The sequence below is a fragment of the Cryptomeria japonica genome, chromosome 6, assembly GCF_030272615.1.
Source record: "Cryptomeria japonica chromosome 6, Sugi_1.0, whole genome shotgun sequence".
Taxonomy (NCBI): Eukaryota; Viridiplantae; Streptophyta; class Pinopsida; order Cupressales; family Cupressaceae; genus Cryptomeria; species Cryptomeria japonica.
In genome coordinates, this window is record NC_081410.1 from 357,197,041 (window position 1) to 357,220,834 (window position 23,794).

General features: G+C 35.2%; 1 protein-coding gene across 1 annotated transcript in view; it reads left to right on the forward strand.

Moving 5' to 3' along the window:
* The first annotated feature begins 4,976 nt into the window (after nt 1-4,976).
* The window catches only part of LOC131077771 (farnesyl pyrophosphate synthase), a 34,229-nt gene continuing 15,411 nt past the window's right edge, over nt 4,977-23,794 (forward strand). Inside the window, exons 1-6 of the mRNA XM_058015325.2 lie at nt 4,977-5,447; nt 7,297-7,321; nt 7,593-7,708; nt 7,937-8,023; nt 20,471-20,587; nt 20,684-20,772. Of these exons, the coding sequence (XP_057871308.1) occupies nt 5,298-5,447; nt 7,297-7,321; nt 7,593-7,708; nt 7,937-8,023; nt 20,471-20,587; nt 20,684-20,772 (584 nt within the window). The 5' untranslated portion in view covers nt 4,977-5,297. The remainder of the gene's footprint in view (nt 5,448-7,296; nt 7,322-7,592; nt 7,709-7,936; nt 8,024-20,470; nt 20,588-20,683; nt 20,773-23,794) is intronic.

Below are 23,794 nucleotides of genomic sequence, written 5' to 3' on the forward strand. Positions count from 1 at the left end.
TCTTAGACAACTAATAACAAGTTGATACTTGAAACCCACTCAAAAAACTTACAAAACAACTAGTCAAAAAATAGCACAAAACACAAACACAAGAAATGAAGTGAGATAAGGCACCATATCCCAACAAAGTTGTCAAAATGTAGTGTTAAAGATTTAAATGCAAAACAAAAACAAACTAACATGCAAGTTCATATTCAAACCAAAGCAAAACCTTTAGATAGAGGTCAACAAATGAGAATTTAACAAAGCATGGCATAGACAATCAAAACAAACGTTACCAAAACCTCCACTGTTGCATGATTTGCTCCAATGGTAGATGGTTTGTGGATGCGCCTTTGCTTGAAGATAACCAAATTGACAACAAATACTTAGCAAGGTGATAATGGATGGGGATGCCTAAATTTATAGATTTTAGAAAGAATGAATCAATGGCTAAGATTTAAGGATGAGATTGTTAATGGAGAATTCTTCAAAGGATTTCCCTAGGATCAAGGGGAGAATGGAGGGATGCGATGGAGGAAGTTAGAATGTGAATGGCTAGGATCAACTTACTAAATTTTATAAATTGTTTTGACCATGAGAGGAAAAAGGAACACGTGCATTTAGTGAGACTAGATTCTTAGGTTTGTCAGAGGGACTAGTGGAACCATAAAGACACATCTTCTTGCATCCCCATTATTCATGGATTGTGTTGAGGGAATATAGACATTAATAATAATAATATTTAATTAGTTTAGCCACATGTGTGAGGTGGATAATAGGTAGAAATAATAATAATTTATTTATTTGATTTATTGTGAGGAGTTGGAAAAGGTATTCAATTAAATAATATAAATTATTTAACTAAAGGCAAACATTAGGTAAAAGGGAATTAGACTAGGTGATGGAATGAATTATGTGATGAGGATTAGGTGATAGATTTGATTAATTAGGCCTAGGGAAATGTTTAGGTGTTTGCAATTATAGTGAGAGTTAATCCATACCATTAAAAAAATAGATAATAGACTTTGAAATTGTTGCAAGATATTGACCTTTGAAGTTTTGTTTTTTCCTCCTCTCTTGGTTTTTGCTCCACCTCTCCTCCTTTACAATGAGTTAAGTTTGTAATCTATCGAGTTTTCACATCTTAATAATAGATAAGGAAGTGTGATCTTGAAATGTTAATGTTAAAAGCATATACACAATTATATCCATAAACACTCTCATCTTTATAGATTATTTCAAATTATAACAAAAATAAAATAAAATAAATATCAAAAAACTATTCTCATAATAATAATTACAAAATAATTGTAAAGTCAAAGGGTTGTAGCTCAATTAGTGAGGATGGTGGTACTGTGTTCTTTAATTATGTCATCCACCAAGGTTCAAACCCCTAGAGTTGTTGTTGAGCTAGGTTTAGCCCCTTGATTCTGATTTTAATAGACAAGATCTCGTTGCTTGTCGTTGCTTAACTTAAATTATACTTTCTCACATGTTAGGAAAATTGAGATTAAAAATTTAAGCTCCAAAATTTAAGGAAGCTCGATGAATATCTAACATCCCTAAGCTGGTGGGGCAATTTCTAGCCCCACCCCTTTCTCACCCACTCAAATTTGCATGCCTAAAATGTAGGGGCTTCTATTTTTTTTGGGAAAAGATTCCAGATAATCTCGTAGCACAATTTTTTTTAATTCATGGGACCGCCTCTTCCTTAAAAATTAGAGGTTAAACCCCCCTCATGGGACCCTGCCTAATAACCCTTCCTTTTCCCATGATGTGCTCTGCTCCATCTAAACTCAAGGCTGTAGCTAATTGTTAGTCAACATATTATGCTTCTTTGATTTTTATTCAATTAAACTCCATGCCCTCACGAAGTCACAATTGTGAACTAACAATTTGGGAAAACACAATTGTTCTTTTTTCCTCTAAATTTTAAAACAAGTACAACTCCCTTATATCATATTCAATGAATTACTCAATGTAACTTGGTGCCCACTTTTAACCAGAAAGCAATTAAGGCAATACATTCATCCATAAACATGCAATGAACATAGCATATGTAAATATTTTCGTTAATCATGAAAAACATAGTTTCACAGATTTCAGACTACACATAAACAAGGAATTGGCAAATCAGTATTGCTAGATAATGCTCTTTCTCAGATAAATCATTCGCATAAACAAATATGATTCAGTGATAATTTAACCCACAAAGAGGCAAATGCCCAAGATTGAACGCACAGATTCAAGTCTTTCAGTCAATATCTATTTTCTTCATTCATTCAAAGATAAATAATGATTCAACATGATTATCCTTCCAAAAGAAACATACAACAAAACCGTAATAAACCCCAAAACCTTCTAGATTTCTCCAAAAATTCGAACCATTCTTCAGTTCAAAACATCCCTTAAATAACATTCATTGTTTTTTTTACCCTTACGAAGTAATTTTCTGCGGTAAACCATTACCAACGGAAATAGTTTGAAAACATAGCTGTAAAATAACAGAAAAGTCTCTTAAGCAAGATAAAAGAGGACATGTCCTCCGAAACGAAAACAAATCCTAACTAGGCGTTGGGGGTCCTTGAGTTGCGCCATCCTCGACATTCACATTTAGCGTCGCCTTCCATTCCTTGTATGCCGCGACGAACTCCTGTAAAGATGGGACACTGGGAACTTTAATGGATGTCATCCTCTATTTCCACGCCTCTACCTCTAGCCGGATCTTTTTGATTTCATCCACATAGCTAGGTAACTGATCTGCATAAATATTTTTTACAACCTCAACTCTGGCAACCTTTGTGAAATCAGTTGTCGTGGGTGCTGCATTCTTCTTAACTTCATTCATGGCATCACATAAAAGTTTTACAATCCTATTCATGCTCTTTTCGACTTGACCATCACCCCAGACATAAGTGGTATGAATATGTCTCAATTCAGTCACTAAATTCTGACATATCCCCTTTAATTCTTTCTCCCACTTGATGAATTCCATGCATCCTGTCTTGAGTGTTGCATTTCTCCAATCAATATTGCGCTTACCAGTGAACAGGAGTGATTCATCCACTGTTTTAAGTGGTTTTTCAGTTAGAAATTTAGCCATCCCATACTTTTGAATTTCATAAATCTGTAAAGAGGCATATGTCCATTTGGTTTCTTCACTCTCCCACATCTTAACCTGCGACTGAATGTCTGTTATTAACAGTGAGGTTTCATCAAACACTTTTCTGGATTCTCAAATGAATTTGCATCCGTCATTAATGACTCCATTCACCCAATCGTCAAAAACAACTGTGATGGCCTTTCCCCTTTGGATCCGACTCAATATCGACTGGCAGGTGATGTGGGATCAAAAGATTGGGAAGCTTGAGCTAATGGCTTAGGAGAAGAAGATATACCACTAATTGCATCAATGTAATTCGCCAGCACTCTGATCGTCTGTTTTAGCTCCTTCTTATCCTTCCTGTTCTTTTGCGATCGGGTTAACATGCGTTTTGTAGAAACTTCAAAGTGATGGTTATCCGTATCTCTATCAGCAACTCCAAGCTCTACTTTCTCCATGTGGTAACTATCGACAGAAAGCCCAGATGCTTCTCCATCAACCTTTGGCTTTGCAACCTCCGCCATCCATTTACCTGTTTTATCGTCAATCTCTAACCTTGTAATTACTTTTGCCCTTTTTGACTGAGGTGTTTTCGTCACATACTTACTCACAACATCGCTGATTGGCAAAGCGATGGGAACAATATTTTTCCTTTTGTTTACAAAAGACACTAGCCATTGGGGAGAACTAACAACAAAATCTTTCAGGATTAAAGACTTCTCCTGAGTCTGTTCCTTAAAGCTAAGAGAAGTGTCAAGGTTTTTAGCAAAATCCAGATCAATGTCATCTTCGAGGTGATCCATCTTTGACAAATTTCTTACTTCTGGCAACTTATCCTTTGCACCTTCTTCACTCGAGTCTAGATCAATAAAGTGTTCTGCAACTTGTGGTTTGCTCCTACTAGTTTTAGCCCTTGACCTAGTCACACGAATAGAAACAGGTGATCTGATAGCCTCTTTAGTTGTAGAGGTGGGTTTCTTATGTTGAGAAGATTTCTTGGTTTTGTTTATGTTCTTTGTGTCAACAAATTCCTGAAATCCCTATGCTTGCAGAAAAAGTTTACCTCTTGCCACCTCCAGCGCCTTACCAAAAACTAACTGAGTTGTTGGTAAAATCATCACTTATAACGGTGCCATATATCAAATTTAAATTTATTAAGAAACAAAACTGCCTCACACATGTCGGAGATTTTGATATGACAAGCATTAAATGCAATCAAATCTCTTAACTTCCGTCACCTCACTCATTCCGCTCATTGCAACTGTTTTGACGCATGCCATGAACTTAACTTTCCATGATTACAAACATCCAATCATGTGCCTTAGGAAAATCGACGCCAGCTGTTATCTTTGAAAGAAGAGTCCTGGGCATTTAAAATGAATCGTAACATTTCCTTATCGAACCCCGTGAACCCATTGAACACAAAGGTTCAAGTAAGTTCACGCATGTTCGAGCATGTTTATGTATTAATCAAGAAAGACTCTCGACTATATCGAAAAGAAAGGAGACGTAACCGACTTGAACGAAAACAAAAAGTACAAGGCAGTTCATGCTAGTTCAACTAGGTTCACATAAGTTCAATAAGGTAAACATTTTACAAACTGTCGACCTTATATTTAAAAACAAAGATACACATTTCCATAAAACTAACCTGACTAAAATCATCCTTGACCATGACATAAACTAGAGCACAAAAATTGAAAGATGACGACGAATCCTAGGATGTTGGCAAACCCTTGCCAACACTAATCTAGCTCCAAAAATGACTTTTGTCTATCTACATCTTACACAAGATAGAACTAACTACATCTTTTATTTTTTTGACAAAAGTTAATTAGCCTTTTTGGAGCCAGATTAGCTGCGTCCTAAACTCAATAATAATAATAAAAAATGACCACAGTGTGGGAAATACACGTGCGAAAGATTCGGAGCCTTGTCTTCTTCTGAGCACCGGAAAACTGCTGCAGAGATGGCGAGCTATGGTTGGGGGTCAATCGCACGTTATATGCTTACCAGGACCACAGCCGGCTCGTGCAGCGACTTTGAATTCTTTTTGGTCTCTTCGATTTGGGTTTCATCCAAATACTAAGAAATAATTGGGAAAATTGGTATTTGCGTCACGTGCAGATTACAAGGTTTGGATTTGCTACAAATACCGGGGAGAAACTGAAATCAGTGAGAATCTGAGCAGTGTTTTGAGCCTGGTAAAGGAATGGATTCAAACGGCAATGCTAGTGTTAATGCTAACGCTAAAGCTGACATGAAACCAAAATTCCTGCAAGTTTATGACCATCTCAAGGCTGAGATCCTAGCTGATCCAGCCTTTGATTATACCGAAGATGCCCGCCAATGGGTTGACAAGGTATTTTCAATTTTTTCTTGTTTCCTCTCATACGCTCAGTTTCTGTTGTTTTGTAGTTAAAGGCATCGAAACTTCAATTTACGGCGAATGTCAATTGCTTTCTGTTTTTGCTGGTGAAAATGCTTGTTTAGGCTTCATTCAAACCTTGGGCTTTTTTTTTGGGTGGTTTTTTAAGTTTTTATTGTAGAGTTTAACTTACATATTCCTTTTTGGTTACAAGAGTCAGCCCTAGCTGCATTGCGCCTTTGATGCAACAATCTTTGCAGATCTGCATCAGGTCTGAAAAGAAATTCTCTGAATCGAAGAGAGGAGAAGTTAGAGCTTAAAGATTCATCAGAAAGCTATAAAATCCGGGTGTCATGCTTTTAGTGATAGGAATTGTTTTTTCTAGCTCCTCCTGCTGCTTGTCAGCTACATAGGTCCTTTCCTGTCCTCACCTTCTTTCTCTTTTAGTTATTAAATTTCGAAGACTTATCACCGGGCATTGATTGAACCAAATTTTTGCACACCTGTCGAGACTCACAGCGTTACAGCTGGTGTCATATTTTATAGATTCTTTGTTTTTTGGTTACTTTTAACCTTCCTGTGTCGCATCTCACAGTTTTTGCTTGTTTAAATGCTATTCCCTACTCCCATAAATTTATGTTATCCTTACAGCTTAATAAGTTGAAGAATTACTCGCCCTTCTTGTTGATTTGAGAATCGCCTGCCAGTCTTACCCCTAGATGGAAAAGGCAGGGGACCGCCTTCTATGCTTTGTTTCCTTAGGAGGACCAGCCCTGTGCAAATTGAGGGGTGAATGCCGGCATTGATTTCTGCACTTTTTTCCTTCGAGTGCAGCAGTTTTCATTCCATTATGTGAACATATATATATATATATGGAATATTATTTAGGTGTGCAAACACAATCTGAAATATGTGACACTTGGGATATATTCTAAATCCTTCTACTTCTTTCACTGTTACTGGTCACTTGGTTTTTCACTGTTCATATTCTCTTTTGTGGGCATAGGCTGAAGCATGAACTGGGAACGTTTCTCATTTTTTTGTTGTCGCCACTGTGGAGAAGCAATTGCACCTGTGTGAGAATAAATAATTATAAATTATCTTAAGTTGCACTCAAGTCCTGTGTCATTAAGTATACTCCTAATAGTAAATACAATATTCGGAACCAAGGTTACTGAGGAGTTACCATATCATGTATCATAATGGGTATTTATGAGATATTCTCTTGGTTCATCCTAGACAGAATTATTGATTACTTTGAATGTTCTTGATGCAGTAGTAATTATGCTCAAGTTAGCAGGGCTAACCTTGTTTGGATGGCTTCCTGGGGGAAAATAGGCATTTTAGTGACTGTAAACAGATCAGAAAAGACATCTTGGGATGTATGCTATGTATTGGCTACTGCATTCCTTCAGGAACTTGCTTCAAAATAGCATTCTATTTAAATTCTGTATAAAGTGTGATAGTTTTGAATTCTTTTTCTGAACCTTGGGCTATGCAAATATTGCTTTTTTCTCTTTTATTGTACAATTATAGGTGGATTCTGTCTTAATGATTAATAGTATCGCGTGACAGGCTTAAGTATACAAGCAATTGTCAAATACTGGCCATGTTTTGAATCTAAAACACTTCTTTTGATGGGACTCTCAAAATTTTCAAATCATTAGCGTCTAGTTTTTTTTCTAGATTCTTGGTAGGACTGAGGTTTCCAAGAGTTGGCTTAGTTGAATATTAAGACCTACATTCGTCAAAATTTCTCTGCAAATGATAATAATTTTTGTCCAGGTTTCACATCTGACTTTTTTTGGTTTGTTTTGGTCCTACTCCATGTTTGGTGCAAAAGATGCTGGACTACAATGTACCAGGAGGTGAGTCCTTTGTGTTTCTTCATTTTTAAGAATACCAAGTGCATCATAACATTTTGTTATCAAGAAATGTAACATAATTTGCCTCGCAAGAATAAAGCAATAGATGCTAAAGTTCACAATGATTTAGGATATACGAAAGTATGCTGATAAAAGTTTTCCCTGTTTAGACCTGAGTGTTTAAAATATTTGATGTGATGTCAATCATAATGGTAACGAAATGTTTAAAAAGGTGGAGAAGATGCGTTCTAATTTGATCACATTCTTTATACAGGAAAGCTGAATCGAGGCCTGTCTGTAATTGACAGCTATAGATTGCTAAAAAAGGGAAAAGAATTATCTGAAGACGAAGTCTTTCTTGGATGTGTGCTTGGATGGTGTATTGAATGGGTTTGTTTCTCTATTCCTATCTGTGTAGAAGTTAATATAATTGACATGAAAACATGATTTAGTATCTTCTTCTAGGATTCTTGGTTTGGTAGGTTGTTTTAGATTTCGACCATAAAAGTTAGAATTATTAATGTCTTTGTTTGTTATTGTATCAGTGCAATTTTTGGATTGTAGTAAAACGTCACCAAAAAGGCATTATTTAACATTCAGATCATGTTTTTATCACAGCTTCAATCATATTTCCTTGTGCTTGATGATATGATGGATGGTTCTCACACAAGACGTGGCCAACCTTGTTGGTTCAGATTACCTAAGGTGCATGCTTTTAAAACTCTCAATTATCTTTTTCCTCCTAGTTTAGTTGCAGGAAGAGAGAAAAAAACAATCATTTGCACATAAATTAGTTGCTTTGACCTTTTTTCTATTATTAGGCTGTTCTTTGTTTACAATTTCGTATTTTCATGTGATGATGTGTGTTAGTTCTATCTAGACTAATCCATGGACACCTTTTTCCTTAACTTTTAAAGTTTAATCTGTTTTTTTTTTCCGAATGTGTTCTTTTCTAAATGTTCTTTCATTTTGTGTTTAAAGGAGTTCTAGTCTGCCATTTGTAATTTTTTTTTATTTGATATAGAGATGCTTCCAAATAGCTGCCTTCAAATTTGAATTTGGTTACTGTAGGATTTCCCTATTGTATGCATGATGTCAAATTTCTATATATGGAATCTTTTCTGAATCCCACTTGTCCTTTGCCTAAAGCCAAAAGGCTTTCCAACATTTCGAATCCATATTTATCTTGGCATTAGTTGCCTAAAAGACGTTTATCAATTTTCTATTATATCTATTCTATGATTGGATTACTCCTTTATTTTTAACCCTATGGTGTAATCTCTTTTCTTGATCTGTAATCGCTCAAGATATCCTTGAGACAATTCACTATCACTGACCTTATCTAGATTTATTTGTTCTCTAATGCAGCTACACAAAATATATGCTTCACATGCAATTTTAACCAAATGAAAATGTTCTCAAAATCACACTAGTTCAAGGTACAGCAATGGAAATTGGCAAATTGCACATACGACAGAAGAAATCAGCTACACCAATCATATACCAAATTAACACAATGTATTGCCAAGGTGGAAAAACTCGAGCCAGAGATGGTTGTGCCTTTAGTTTCTTTCAATGAGTCACTGATTCCATGGCAAATCATATACAGAACGGATCTCAAAGGAGCCACAAACCACTTGACTCATAGCTGATGGGTCCTACAACAATCTCATACTTTCTTCTCTGAAACTTATTCATATGCCACTAAAATTTTCTGTAGCTGCCAAAAACAAACTCTTTATGATAAAAGAACCATGTTTTATCTGCAACATTGGCAGGTCAGCTAAGTTACTGATACAGGTATGGGAATGGGTACGAGAACCTGGTACGTGGGTACAGGCAATATTTTTTGCCCTTGGGTACGTGGGTTTGGGTACGTCCGTATATATTATATACAAAAAGTTTAAAGAAATATACTTGTAAGAAATATAATTCTGTGTGTCAACTCTTTTAAACTGTAGCAACTGAATCTCAATAATAGAGATTGATTATTGGGGGTGGATGGGAGGCCCTAAAGTAGAGAGCTGAGTTCATTCATGTTGCCATAGTAGCTATCAGAGAGACGATATTTCCTAGACCAAGTGGACAGCCATTTATCTATATTGATGTGTGCATAAAGTCCCTATGCAAGATCCCATTACAGTTTCTTCCGTTCAAGATAGCTCGTTGTTCCACAGGCTTTCTAATCTTCAATAAGAGGATTTTGGGTGATACTTCCAAAGCAGCATTTCAGGATAGACTCGGGGCTATTCGGCGGGAACTGCATAAATTCCTCGATCCTAATGAAGGGGTGTTTCCGGAATCCAAGGAACGACAGTAATTACTTTGGATCAGTTTGCATTCAATTACACCAGAAATTGATTTCTCAATTAATCTTCAACAATCAGCACAATTGTGACCCCCAAATAGAATCGCCCCCAATGGATAAGAGGGTTCTCATCTTGAAATCTGCAACTGGAATCCAAGAGGGTTTTAGTCCTCCAAGGACTTTGGACAGCCAAAAGTTTTTTGTCCTTGGATGGACAGAATGAACACAATGCTCAATCCAAAAAGTGAATGAAAAATTCCAATTAAAACTTGATACTTAAATGAGGTTAGACGCCCTCTTTTTATACTTTTCCAAATTGAGTCCTTGATTAATAATTTGCTTGTATAAAAATATACTTTTTTATATTTTTGTGCTGAAAAATACTTCTAATTAAATGATATTATAATAAGTTAACAGGTCCAACTTAGTAAATAACAGAAATTATTTCCCTTTCTTTGCCCCTTAGCCTATGAAAAATGGGATAGGTTAGAGGCCTTCTCCTTGGTGCTATTTCCAAAAGGGACGTGGCAAAATTGCCCTATTATAGGAGCACTAAATGTAAGGAAGTGATTTAGCCCAATTTTTAGGTCAATGTAATATCTTCTTATTAGTTGCACCGAGGTCTAATTGACGACAGTTTGTGGGTTAAAACAATACTCTTTTTGAGCCTTATATTTATCATACTCTACAAAGTGAACTAGATTTTCCAACAAAGCTAATATCATTGTCTAAAATAACGGACTTAGGAAGCCAAAGTGCACCCATTCATGAGAAAATAACATTTTAGCAACCTCCTTAACTGCAGTAGTCTTTTTGCAAGGTGTTAAAGTACACACTCATACAATAATCTTGTACATGTTTATTCCTAGGCAATCCTCTCACAAAGTCCATAAAAATACTTTCCCATGGCCTTGTGGGGATTGGAAAAGGAAAATTCATTCCTTCCTTTCTTATATCTTTAATTTGCTAATGTAACACAATTTGCAACTTCTCACAAATCTTGCTACTTGGTGCATTTTGGGCCAAAACACATACCTTTGCAAATGAGCCATTGTTTTACTAACACCAATGTTACCTGCCATTTTGGAGGTATGTGCCTCCCTCATTAGCAGGAGCCTTTGTTCCTTTCGCACACATAATTTACCTACCTTGCAAAGAAAACCCTCATTGAGATAGTAGTCCTCATTGCTTTTTACAGTTCCTTGAATTTGAAGTTCTTTGTACTTATTCTCTAAGTCTACATCATTCCATATTCTTTTGAATAAGCCTCTTTTGTGAAAGGCTCCAAATATGTAACCGTTGCCATAGGTGAAATAGGCTGTCTAGATAACATATTTACCACCATATTTCTATTTCCTTTTATATTTGTTACCAAATGAAATTGTTGTAAGAATCCCATTCATTTTCAATGTCTTGTTTGTTGTGATTTTTTTTTCTTGGAAGTATTGTGGTGGTTGGTGGTCAATATGCACTATAGTTTCTTTGCCAAACAAGTAATTTCTCCATTTTTAATGGCTTGAACTAGTGCATACAATTCCTTATCATACACCAGATATCCTCGAATTGTTGAAGTAAAAGCCTTTGAATGATAACAAATAGGTTTACAACCTTGAAGCAAAACATCACAATGGCGTATTCACTAGCATGAGTGTTTGCTTCAATTTTTTTGTAAATCAGGAATAGCAAGCACAAGAGCATGACTTATTTTGTACTTTTATGTTTCAAAAGCATTATCATGTTCTTTACCTCAATGGAAGACCCTTCCCTTAGCTGAAACTTGATGTGAAGGAGAGGCTATAGAGAACTCTTCATGTATTGTGTTACCCTAACAAACTTCCTAGTTTCAGTAGTACTCTTTCATGTAGGCCGATTTAAAATAGTTTCAATCTTTGAGGGATCTATTCTTAATTCCCTCCTACCACAGTTCATAAATAAAGCAATGATTGTTCTCCCAGTTTAACACTTTTTTATATTACATAATTATTGTCAATCTTTTAATCATTGCAAGGATAGTTTAATGTGGATTGAAAATTAGGATATTATCTAGATAGACAATTACACAACTATCAATAAAACCTCTGAGCACAACTTTCATCAATCTCATGAAAGTAGTTGGTGTAGCATTAAAGCGAAAATGAAGTACCAAACATAAATAATGTACAATTTTGAATGTTGTCTTCCATGTATCTTCTTCTTTCATATGGACTTATGATAACTTGATTTAAATTCCAACTTAGTGAAATATTTTGCACGATTTGAACTTAGCATGGCTACTTTTGCCGTACTTTGTTGCCCTCTGATTATGTATTTGATTCCATCCTTGATTCATATATGCTTGTTAGCCCTTCCCATGAAAATAACATCTCTAGCATATAAATAAAGGTTCCCAAGAACTTCGTCAAATGCATCAAGAGGAATAACATTTGCAACCATCTTATCTACATATTGTGCATTTGCTGTAAATTTGAACTTGTGCTGTTTTGTTACCTGTATTTCTACACTCTTTTCCACCCATTCGAATGGGTATGGATGATGAGTTTCATCTTCTGAAATTAATATGACATTATTAAATGGGATCTACTAATGCATTAAATCTTAACTACTCTACTTGCAAGTTCAAAATAAAAGGCCTGTTAAAATTACATTGTTAATTGGGATCTATTAACGTATTGAATCTTTACTACTCTATGTTTTAAAGCCTCTGTTATCTACCTCTAAGAGGTTGCTATCTGTTGTCTTGTACTCATCCAGCCTTGAGTGCTGGTTTTTCTTTGTTTAAGGAATAGAGCTAAGGTAGGGGGTTTTCTTCCTGGCTCTTTCCCCCTACCGCTCTCACTGAATCAGGCCTTGTATTCTCCTTTTTGATTAATACAAGGGTGCTGCCCCTCTGCAGCTATTTACTTATTAAAAAAAATAAAAAAAAATCTTTACTACTCTACGTGCAATTTTAAAATGAAAGGCTTGTTCATCTCTTCCAATTTGTCTCTTTCTTTGGTTTTGGTGGCTACACATCCAAGCCTGCCATCTTCATTTGAACTATTCTTTATTTCAGTTTCCTCTTATTGGATTGTTACCATTGATTTCTTTTTTTTTTTTAGTAAAAGGCCGAAGCTGATATATAATTTATTAAAATAAAAAGATTACACCTCCATTCAGTGCAGGTGCCGGTAGGAAAGAATGGAGGAAAGAAAACCTCTGGCCTGGCCTAGGTCTTACTGAAGATCGGAAAAAGAAAAAATAATACATAAGCAACCGCCACATTTCAGCGGATACCCAAATATCCAAACCTAAAATAAAACATCCACCTCATTACATACTTCATACCCCAACAGTATAATATGGGGTAAAGGAAAAAATTGCATACAACTGCCAGAAGCACTAAAGGAAGCAAAAAGACAATGTAGCACGACTGGGAGACCCAGAAATAGTGTGAATGAAGCTCCCCGAACACACACCCAAACGTCATCCAACTTAAGTACCTGCATATACACATCCTCAACATTCCGCCAAGATCATCATTAGTAGCCTTGAAATGAGTAAACAACATAGAAATCCACGATTGAAAAATCTACAACTTACCCTGAAAAATAGATGCATTTACATTTTCATACCAAAATGCCACCAAACCAACAAACATGATTCAATCAATTCCTCCGCACAAGAGCAATAAGGACAGTACTCCAATATACTTTAGAAACATGAGGGCTACATAGGCAAAATGTAATAATGACTTCTCTATCAGAGGACTGTGTCATACACAACACATGAGAAGCATATGTTACATACCACACACCCAATGGCACATTCCCTTATATAAATCATGTATCAAAACTTACAAATCTTTACACATCATTCCAAGTGCATAAATAGCGATGTCAAGAAAAGCATGGAAAGGAATTCTCATCCACTTCCTGAAGAACCAGATCATCATCAATTGCCTTATTAGCCAAAAAATCTGCAAACATATTTGCTTCACGATAGCAGTGTTTAAACTCAAAATACTGATAAAAAGTCAGTTTACTAAGAACCAGATCAAGTCTATATTGAAGTTTCCAACAAGAAGATTTCTTCGATGAGACAATATTGAAAACAACCATAGAATCACCTTCAATGATAAGATTGGAAATATTCATAGAAATATCATATGATAAACCAAGGAGTAGGGCTTCAAACTTTGCAACATTGTTTGTGTCAGATGGCAATTTCTTACAGACAGCTTGTACAACTTTACCCTCTGAATTTCTAATGACAACCGCAGCCCTTGAGAGGCCAGGATTCCCCCTAGCAGCCCCATCATAATTAAGCTTATGCAAACCAGAAGGGGGGGGGACCATTTAATCTGAGATCGAGACAAGAAAGAAGGATTATTAGATTGGCAACCATGGGTTGGAAGGGATAGGAGCAAAGGCCAATTGTCATGGATGAAGAAATCCCAATTAGCATTGATTTCTTTGAATCCTCTTGTTCTTTTTCTTTATTTTAATTCTTAGGATGTAGTTTAGGATGAAATTTGCAACACTTTTATTTAACATTTTCATCTATTTTACATGGTTACAATGGTTTTTTGTGTTTTTTCCGTTCTTAGTACAAAACCATTTGATTTCTTAGCTTTCCAATTACTTTATAGTTTTTATTGTTGTGCTTAGAGAACTCTTCATACCTCTTTTTCTCCTTCACATCACATGGACACATGCCTTGTTCAACTAATTGGGATTGGTGGGAACCACCCTTCTTTAGATGTGAGAATGGAGACTTTTGAGATACTTTATCAACATGTCCTTGTCCAAGTCTATACCTGTAATGTTCCCTATTTATACACTGTCAATTAACAAGAGCAACATCTATATTACTACCTTCAATTGTTATTAATTGAGTATAACTAACTAATTTTTGTAATATGACTTATTAAAACCATTCCTAAACCTAAACCAGTTTGACCTTATTCCTAGAAGAGGGCTTGGCTGCCTAGGGTGCTTGACACACATCTTCAATGTAACCCAGATTACCGGGACTCAGTCCATTCACCCTTGGGGCCTGCAACCCAGATTTCAGGAGGAGTCCTTTCACCCTTGGGGTTTCCTATTGACGTGGTTTTATTATGCCCCTTCCTAGCAGCACCCATCTCCCTTGGGGAATAAGAAGTACAAACTGATTATGATTTTAGGTCAGTTTAAGACACTCATGTTTATGAATTGTTTATTTATCTTGTTATCTATTTATTTATGAACCTCTGATTGGTATAATCGATTAACTCTTATTTGATGTATTAAATTAATTGGTGGTTATGTTCTTGATGAGTTTATTTATTTTTGTTGATGTATCGTATCATTGTAAATCTATTAATTACTGCCTACCTTTAATCTTTAGAATGGATTACTGATTTATTCTCGTGTATATATATTCATATAATTGTTCTTTCTATATATATATATATATACTAATTACCTGTGGTATAAATTATTAATACCACTGTTGGCTTAAAACATTAGTTATTAGTATATTTGTGACTGTAAAGACAGACAGATCTTGTCTGCCATTATATATAAAATTAATATGACTCATACGTATTTGCAGTCTCTATTAATATTACTATTAAATTCTACATACAGACATTAGCAGGCTTCATATATTAGGCATACGTATTAAGCACATCCCCTATGCATACCACCGAGAACAAAGGATGTTACTGCCTGTAACTTAATAACAGTTCTCATCTGATCCAATCCATGGTGATTATTAATATCTCATATGTATCCGTCTTAATTCCCTTTTCCATGATCGATGGAAATAACTTCTTATATCTACATGTTTGGAGTGAGAAGTTGCATCTCTTTAATAATCATCTTAATCGCACCCTTTGGGATTAACTTCTGCTTTTAATAAATCTTAATCGCTGCCCTTCTTATGAGAAATTATCGCTGTTTTACATTAATCACTGTTTTTGACTTCATCCAATCGCTAACCTTCTGATCATCATTATATCCTTATCTTGGGCAATTAACTTGACTGATTAGTAAACAACTTAATTTATATACATTAACGTGGGCACTAGGCTTCATGGTTGGCTTTGATAATATCTCCATGTTCGGCTTATTTGAATAAAGTCGACCATCTTTGTTATTGATTATTGTTTGTCTCCATTGTCTAAAATTGTTTGGTATCATATCTGCTTTATTTTATAATCGAACGCCTTCTTCATTCTGTTACCGAGTTTTACTTTTGTCTCCTAATTGTATGCCATATTCATGTGTCATGCTCTGATGTTCTTAGGATAAAAGTAAAAGTAAAGTGTCTTTTATAGTCTACGATGCCAGCCATCTATGTATGGGTCTACATATGGGTTAGAGCCCTATGAGACTACCTCGTACTCCTTGCGGAAGGTATCTAACTGCACTACAAACGAGGCGTACATACCTTAACTCCTTATGGGATTTGAACTTGTGATCTCTCTTTCAAGAGCACAAGTTCTCCACCACTAGACCAAGCCAAGCTCCTCTGTAATGTTTGTATTAACATTGCTGCCTTATAATACTATTCTTGCTGGAAATTACTGTCTATTGCTGAGGGGACAATCTCTGACACTTTGCAGTCCATTTAGTATTTGATTTAATAATTACTTTATTTATTGATCAGGATGAATGTGATTTATTATATATTGTTTTTATTGAATATTTGTTTTTTGAATTTATTTATTATTATATTTGTGTCTAATTATATTATTATGATAATGAATGTTTACTTATTACATTTTATTTTATTGGATTCATAATCGGGGGCATGACAATACCATTCAACATGGCTTGCCCCTTGAATTTCTTAGCGTAAACTTGCACGCTTTTCTCACTTTGTTGTATATAGTATATCTATCTAATGTTTTGATTTGTTTTATGTCCAGCAGGATAAAAATTCCTATGGATTAGTTCTTTGAATTCATCCCAACTATTTATTGTGGGCTTCTTTCTCTTTTCAAAATTAACTATACAGTTTTCCCACCATATAAGAGCACGCTCTTCCATTTTGAGATGTGCAAAGAAAATTCTATGTGCAGGAAATGAACACTAAATAAACTTTAAGCTATCAAGAATAACAAAGTAATAACAAATGAGCTAAGGAGCTCTATAATGAATGGTTTATAATGTACAACACTTGCTAAATATTTTGTAAATGGGGTAGCTAGTTAAGTGGGCTTGATCTTTGGGGAAGCTCTATGGGTGAAGTGTGGCGGAGTTGGAGTATTAATGGGATTGCTGACCTTCTGGGAGTTCATGACGCTTCACCCTTGTGAAAATCACTTAGATACAATGAGTGCTAAGTGGTAGTGGAGCATTCATGCTGATGGGAGACGGGTTCTTGTGAACCACAACTCATGAAATAGGTTTCACTGAGATTGACTTGAAAACTACATAGTTGAATCTTGAAAAACATCACATAAACTATAAGTTGTTTAATCCAAAGATCTAACAATTCAACGTTAATTCATATTTCAAAAGTTCTTATGTCTACTCTCATTTCGAAATGTTAAATGGACATTGCATTTTCACTTTGTTCTCAAATTGTTCTTTCTCATGATGTAGGGCTCAAGGAGTACTTGCACATATAGACCATAAGTTTAATTAAAAGTTGCAGTGAGTTTTCCACAGAAAATTGCACGACTCTTAGGAAAATTGCCCAAGTCATGACTTATGAATAAAAAAACTTGGCTGGTGGAAAAGGTCGTAAAGCTCATTTTGATGCATTTGTTGTATTTTATTGAGGTTTCTACTCTTTGACGAGTCTGGTGTGAGGTCACGAATCTGGTGTGAGGTCACAAGTCAGCATTTAATAGTGTTTAGGGTGGGTTTGAAGATATCTCTAAATCCTTGTTTAAGCATAGTTTCTTGTTCGGACATTTTTTTTAATCAGATATTTCTGAATCCCTTTTTAGTACTTCTATAGATATTAATACAATATTTCTATCTTATTTCTAAAAGCATAGTTTGTTGTTTCTAGAAGGTACAATATTTGCAAAGATATGTATCAACATACTTTAAAACTGCATCTTGATAATAGTATAATTCAATGTTCCGCGGGTGTTGGGGACGGGGGACGGGGGACAAAGGGCTTAAGTTTAGGGGACGGGTTTTGGGGACAGGGGGACGTGGGCCTGGGTTGGGGGAGACGCATCCCCGTGGAACAGTGGTATAATTAAACTATGTTTTATGTTTTTTCCCCATATTAACTTCAACTGTCATTTATGATTTGTAATTTTTATTGATGTTGGAATTTGAAGTTCATTTGTATTTAAAATTTGATTTATTTTTTTTAACTCTTGAATTCGAACTTTGATCTCTATATGAAGTAAACCAGTAATATGTTTTATAAATTCAGTAATATGCATGTTTTTGAAGGTTATTTAAATTTTTTTATGTTTGATTAATTCCTTGAGTTATTGCTGAGTTTTTCCTCAATTTTAGAATTTTTTTGGGTTGACTGAGTAATTGCAATGTTTGAGTTTCTCAACTATGGTTCTTCCAAGAAACCCTCATATTTTATACCATCTGAATCTTCATCTTCCTCAATACATAATTCTCTAGCAAGGGCTTTTACCAAGTGACCAACAGAAGATTGTTCTTGCACCATCTTTAATTGTTGCCTTGACTTGTGATTTTTTGTTGGTTCAACAATTATTGGTTCTTTGTTATTTCCTTCATGTGGCTTTTTGGTGCTGTCAACTATGCATTCAACTCCTCCATTTGAGCTTTCTGTGCTCTTTTCACCGTCATACAAAAAGAATTCCCACAAATCCACAAAGATCAAATTGCTCTCATGCCAAATTGATCCATAAACTCTTAAACTTATAGAAATTAGGAATCAAAAAAATTATTTTGACTCAGCACTTGCTTGAAACAGATGTAGTTGCTTAAGAGATATGAGTATTGTGAGCATAAACATAAATAACACTTGCAAACAGGCATTAAAACTCACCCAACTCAACGGCTTTTTATTTTGGAAACCTCATGAGGGGGAAGCTAACTGTTGTGGTAGTTGCAATTACATTTCTACCTTCAAGGATTCCTTTGGAAGGCATAGTAAAACATTTTGGTGTAGCAATGGCTGCCCTATACTTTCTGTCTATCTTCCTACATTTAATGAACAATTCAATTCCTTTAATTCTTTTACAATAGCTTTCAGTCCTCCAAAGCCGAAACAGCCCCCCAAAACCTCAACATATACTACTGTTGATGTTGGAACATTCTTCTTGGGCCCTAAAAGAGTTGCTGTGGATGCAGTAAGTTGAAATGCTGTCTTTTTTATTCAAATTCTGAGTTACATAGTTGGGGGACGCTACCATGGTTGTCGCTTTGTCTTGGACATTACTGCAGCCTCAGTAGTACTCGTCTACTTTCTTTTTTGACCAATCTGTTCTGTTCTCTATCTAGGTTTTGAATCCATCTCACTAATCCCATTTTGTTCATCAGATCCTTGATGGATCATAATACCAGCAAATCCTTGATGGATCATAATACCAGCAAAGATAGATAAATAACCAGTTCAAAGGAAAAATCTTTTTTGGACTATTTGTTAATCAAAGGGAAAATGTTGCAAAGTTCTCTTTGCTATTGCTAGCATAGATAGTTCAGTGTAAAATGAGATGGTAGTTAAACTTGGGTAGGAGAGAATGACACACTCAATCCGCACAGGGTATCATGGAAGAGAATATCAAACCTTGTAAATGAAAAATGTTTGGTCAATTCCAGTTTGGGGCAGGTAGTGATGAAGCTTGGTGTGACATTATGACCATTTATGTTTGTTATGTGTTGTTGAGAAGGCCATGGCAATTTGATTGGAAAGCCATATACGATGGAGGAGGAAATATGTATACCCTAGAAAATAATGGGAAGACAACTTTGAGCCCATTGAAAGAAAAGAAGGGGAAGTGAAGAGCAGCTCCAAAATTTTGATGTTATCCAAAAAATAATTTTAAAAAATGGCAATGAAGGAGAAGGTTTGTTTTGCTTTCATTCCCAAATCAAGTCAGGTTGGAGCAACAGAAAAAAAGAGGGAAATTCAAAGAGAAGTGAGGGATTTGTTGAGGGTTTACGAAGAGATTGTGATAAGTAAGCTGCCTGATGGATCACCACCAACGAGGAGCGTTAGTTAGTCACTATAGCTTGGATCCTTAGATCATGTTTGCCAAACGAAACAATGAATAGATTGACACATGGGTAAAATGAAAATGTAAATAAACAAGTGTATAAATTGTTGGTAAAGGGTTAATCCGAGAGAGTTAAAGCCCATGTGCAGTTCTAGCAATATTGGTACCCAAGAAGGGTAGGGAATGGAGGATGTGTATAGATTCCAGGACAACAAATAAAATCACAATCAACTGTAGATTTCCATTGCCTCAAAAGGATAGTTTAATAGAGTGTTTTATTGGAGCAAAATAGTTAAAAAAAATTAATTTAAGTGTTTATCATTAAATATGAATTTGTGAAGGAGATGAGTAGACATTCACATTTAAGACCAAACAAGGTTCATATGAATAACTGGTTATGTCATTTGGATTGACCAATGACCTAAGTATATTCATGAGATTGACCAATGCATCAGTGGATTTTATTTATTATACTTATTTGAAAGTTATAATTAAATACTAGTTTGTAAATTGTAGACATAGTTAATAACCCATAATCTTTGATAGTACCATAATTGTGTGATTGTGAGTAAAAGAATTTTACTCATTTTAGTCCATGGAAGCTAAGATGTGTACCAACATTCAGTACATACTTAATGATGCCTTCTCTTCATTTTATTTGGCATAAGAATATAACTTAATTGTGTGCTTCCTTATTTGTTCTCTGCAGGTTGGTTTAATTGCTGCTAATGATGGAATTTTGCTTCGTAACCACATACCCAGAATTCTTAAGAGACACTTTCGTACTAAATCTTACTATGTTGATCTTCTTGATTTGTTCAATGAGGTAAAATTTGCTTCAAATAAATCAGGTAGATATCTTTCATTTGTTGTGATTGGCACCAGTAAAAAGTATTTAAATACTTAATCTTGTTTGGTGCAGGTTGAATTTCAAACAGCCTGTGGCCAGTTGTTGGATTTGATTACCACCCATGAAGGAGCACTGGAACTCTCGAAGTACAAAATGCCAACGTATGTGACAAACACATAGATATACCATATGAGGCATGGTTTTTTAATAGTCAAATTATGGGGTTTTTAATTCTAAATTTATAAAAGGAATCAAACAAGGAGTCAATTGTGAATCTCTTAGTAAGAATATCAACAATCAGTGCTTTCAGGTTGTGGAGGTTCTTATGATGGACCATTACTTTTTCTGCCTATCAACATTATTGTTATGCTTTCATTTTTGCATTGCAAAGCTGCTGGTTTTGGTATGAGTTTGGGTATGAGTTTGGGTATGGGGGTTAGATATAGCGGTTTGTAGATTTTCTCGTGAACTAGATTTGTTAAGACTTGTGTATGCCTTACAAAGAACACATAAAATATAAAAAATTATGTTGCATGTCATTTTTGGTATGGGGATGACAAGGGATGAGATGGTATTTTTGAGATGACTAGGAATAATGATTAAAAAATAGGGAAAATTAAAAAATATATAAAATTTAAATTATTAATATGATAAGGCATTCACCATATTCATTATATTACCATCTTAGATAATATTAGATCTGAATTGAGAATTCATGTGGGAGTCAACATACAAATTAACAAAAAAAATTTGTGCTTATTTGAATTCTCATTGTCAATGGGCATGTAAACAAAAAGCTGAAAGGCTACAACTACAAAATAACAAAATTTAGGAAATCTGAAAAACAATATACTATATAGCAACTAAATCTCTTGCTGCTTTGCCTCATTTTCATCTGCACCAAAATCTGATTTCAGGGATTGCTTCATCCAATTAAATCCCAACCAATTCCTTTTGCACCTTCTCATCAATTTGTGGCATCTTTGGGATCAAATTCTTTTTGGTCACAAAGGAATTAATAACTTGTGAAGGTGGCGAGTGGCAAGCATCCTCAACTTTACTTCATCCTTGCCATGCCATGTCCACCATTTGGTAGGATTGGATTGAGTTAATGTAGCCCTATTAATTTTAGACTTTGGCTTGTTAAATGTTGGGCCTTGAAGATTGACAAAAACAATCTGTTGCTATTGAAGTAAAACTTCCTCAATGCTATACATCTTTTGAGTTTTCATGAATCCTTCTTTCACCTTTTCATATTTAGGAGGAGACATTCTCCCAACTCTCAGTGCATAGTGTTTGGGATTTAGAGCATATATTGCCATTTGAAGTGGGGTGTTCATAGTGTTTCATTACCATGTTTTACAATGGGCTTGATATCCTCGTAATCTTGCAAATAAGGGTTTCAACTATTAATTACTTGCCTTATTGTCAAAGGTCTCATAAATCTCTACAAGACTGGTGAGTTTGTATTAGCACATCTAATCACCTACACAATAGGTGAAATGAAGGAACACACATATCTAGAAACAAAAATATCAATAAAGAATGAGACTCGAATGATAGAGTCAATGCTAAAGTTTTCAAACTTTAAAATTTGAAATACAAAAAATGAAAACAATATATAAGTTACAACATTAAAAATATAAGTTTCTTACTTTACAAATAACACTAATCATTGTCAAGGATCTTTTACTTCACACTCATTCCTTTAGCTGTGATTCCCTTTTTCCATCTACCCTACTTTGTATTAACCATCATTAACTATGGAGCCTCCCTCACCTCAATCATCCTCTCTAGCAAAATGAAGTAATTATTTCTTTAGTTTTCATAGGTTTTAGTATTTATTTCCTTGAAATTGTTGTGAAGAGAGCAAATGAGACGTGGTGGTTGCAAATGAACATTTGTATATCTCTAGCTTTTGCCACCACTTTCTTCACTTAATCTATCTTCCATTACTTTCTATTTGTTCAATGTGTTAACACAACATGGGTTCAAAAAAAGTTCTTGTAAGAACCCCCCACCATCATGCTAGCTAACTTACAAACACATTCTAAATTGATTACCTCCTATATAACATTTGAGTCTCCAACCTCCCGCAAAATTTGAAATTGGAAGTCTTCATCCCTACACCTCCTTAAACAATCAATAGCTCTAAGAAAATAAGAGTCAACCACACATTTAACTATGATATTGATGAGTGGTTGATGTCTAATAACAGTCCACCCTTCCATGATAATTGAGTAACTTGTTTGTAGCTAGCTTTGTCTCATATCTATCATTAACAAAGTGAACTTCAAATATTGTTTATCAAGGAGGGTGGTGCATAGTCTATGTTCTCCAAGAGTGGCATATGAGGAACCAATGTTTGCCTATTTTAATATGTTCTTGGAGAACATGCTCCATGAAATGGGATGACATGGGCATTAAGAAAATTGGGCAATTGATTCTCATGATTGCATGTTCAACATCTCTTCAATTGCCTCTTGCCTCTCACTAGTCTTCCTCTTTCCTTTCATAGAACCTTCAACATTGGCAACCATGGATGGCATCGCAGATTGTATAGATTCTATTGGCATACCTTTATATCTTTTGTTGCCATTCATAAACAACTTAGAAGCCTTGGTCTTCTTAGTTCCAACCCTATTTTGAGTTATGGACAAAAGATAACTAGAAAGCCTACTGTAGCTACCTTTGAAATCCTTATTGTACACTGGCACAACCAATGTCTACTACCCCCTTGATTTTTCTTTTTTGTTTGTTTGTCTAGAGCTGTCAGAAATCGCAAAAAGGTTTGACATTGGGTCAGCCCTTTGTTTAAGTTTTTAGGAGAGTAGAAGGGCATTCAAACGAGTTATGCAACTGTCCCACTTCATCTACAACACTTCCACACCCTAAAGAAACCTTCAACTACTTGTTGGTTTGTTTGTTCAACGCTAATGTCTTCATTGCCAGACCCTCATTGCTATTCATGTTGTTTTTCAAAATTTAGCAATTGCAAATTCATAAAAACCCAAAAAACTGCTTTAATTTTTAAGGGTTCAAACTTTGAAACTTTGAAAGAGAAGAAAAAAACTGGAAAAAAGAAAAAACTTACCTCAATGCTGTTTCTGCTTTCTTCTCAGTGCTGAATTACTGCTCTCCTCGTCTCCTCCATGTTCTTTCCTGCCGCTCAGTGCTCATAAG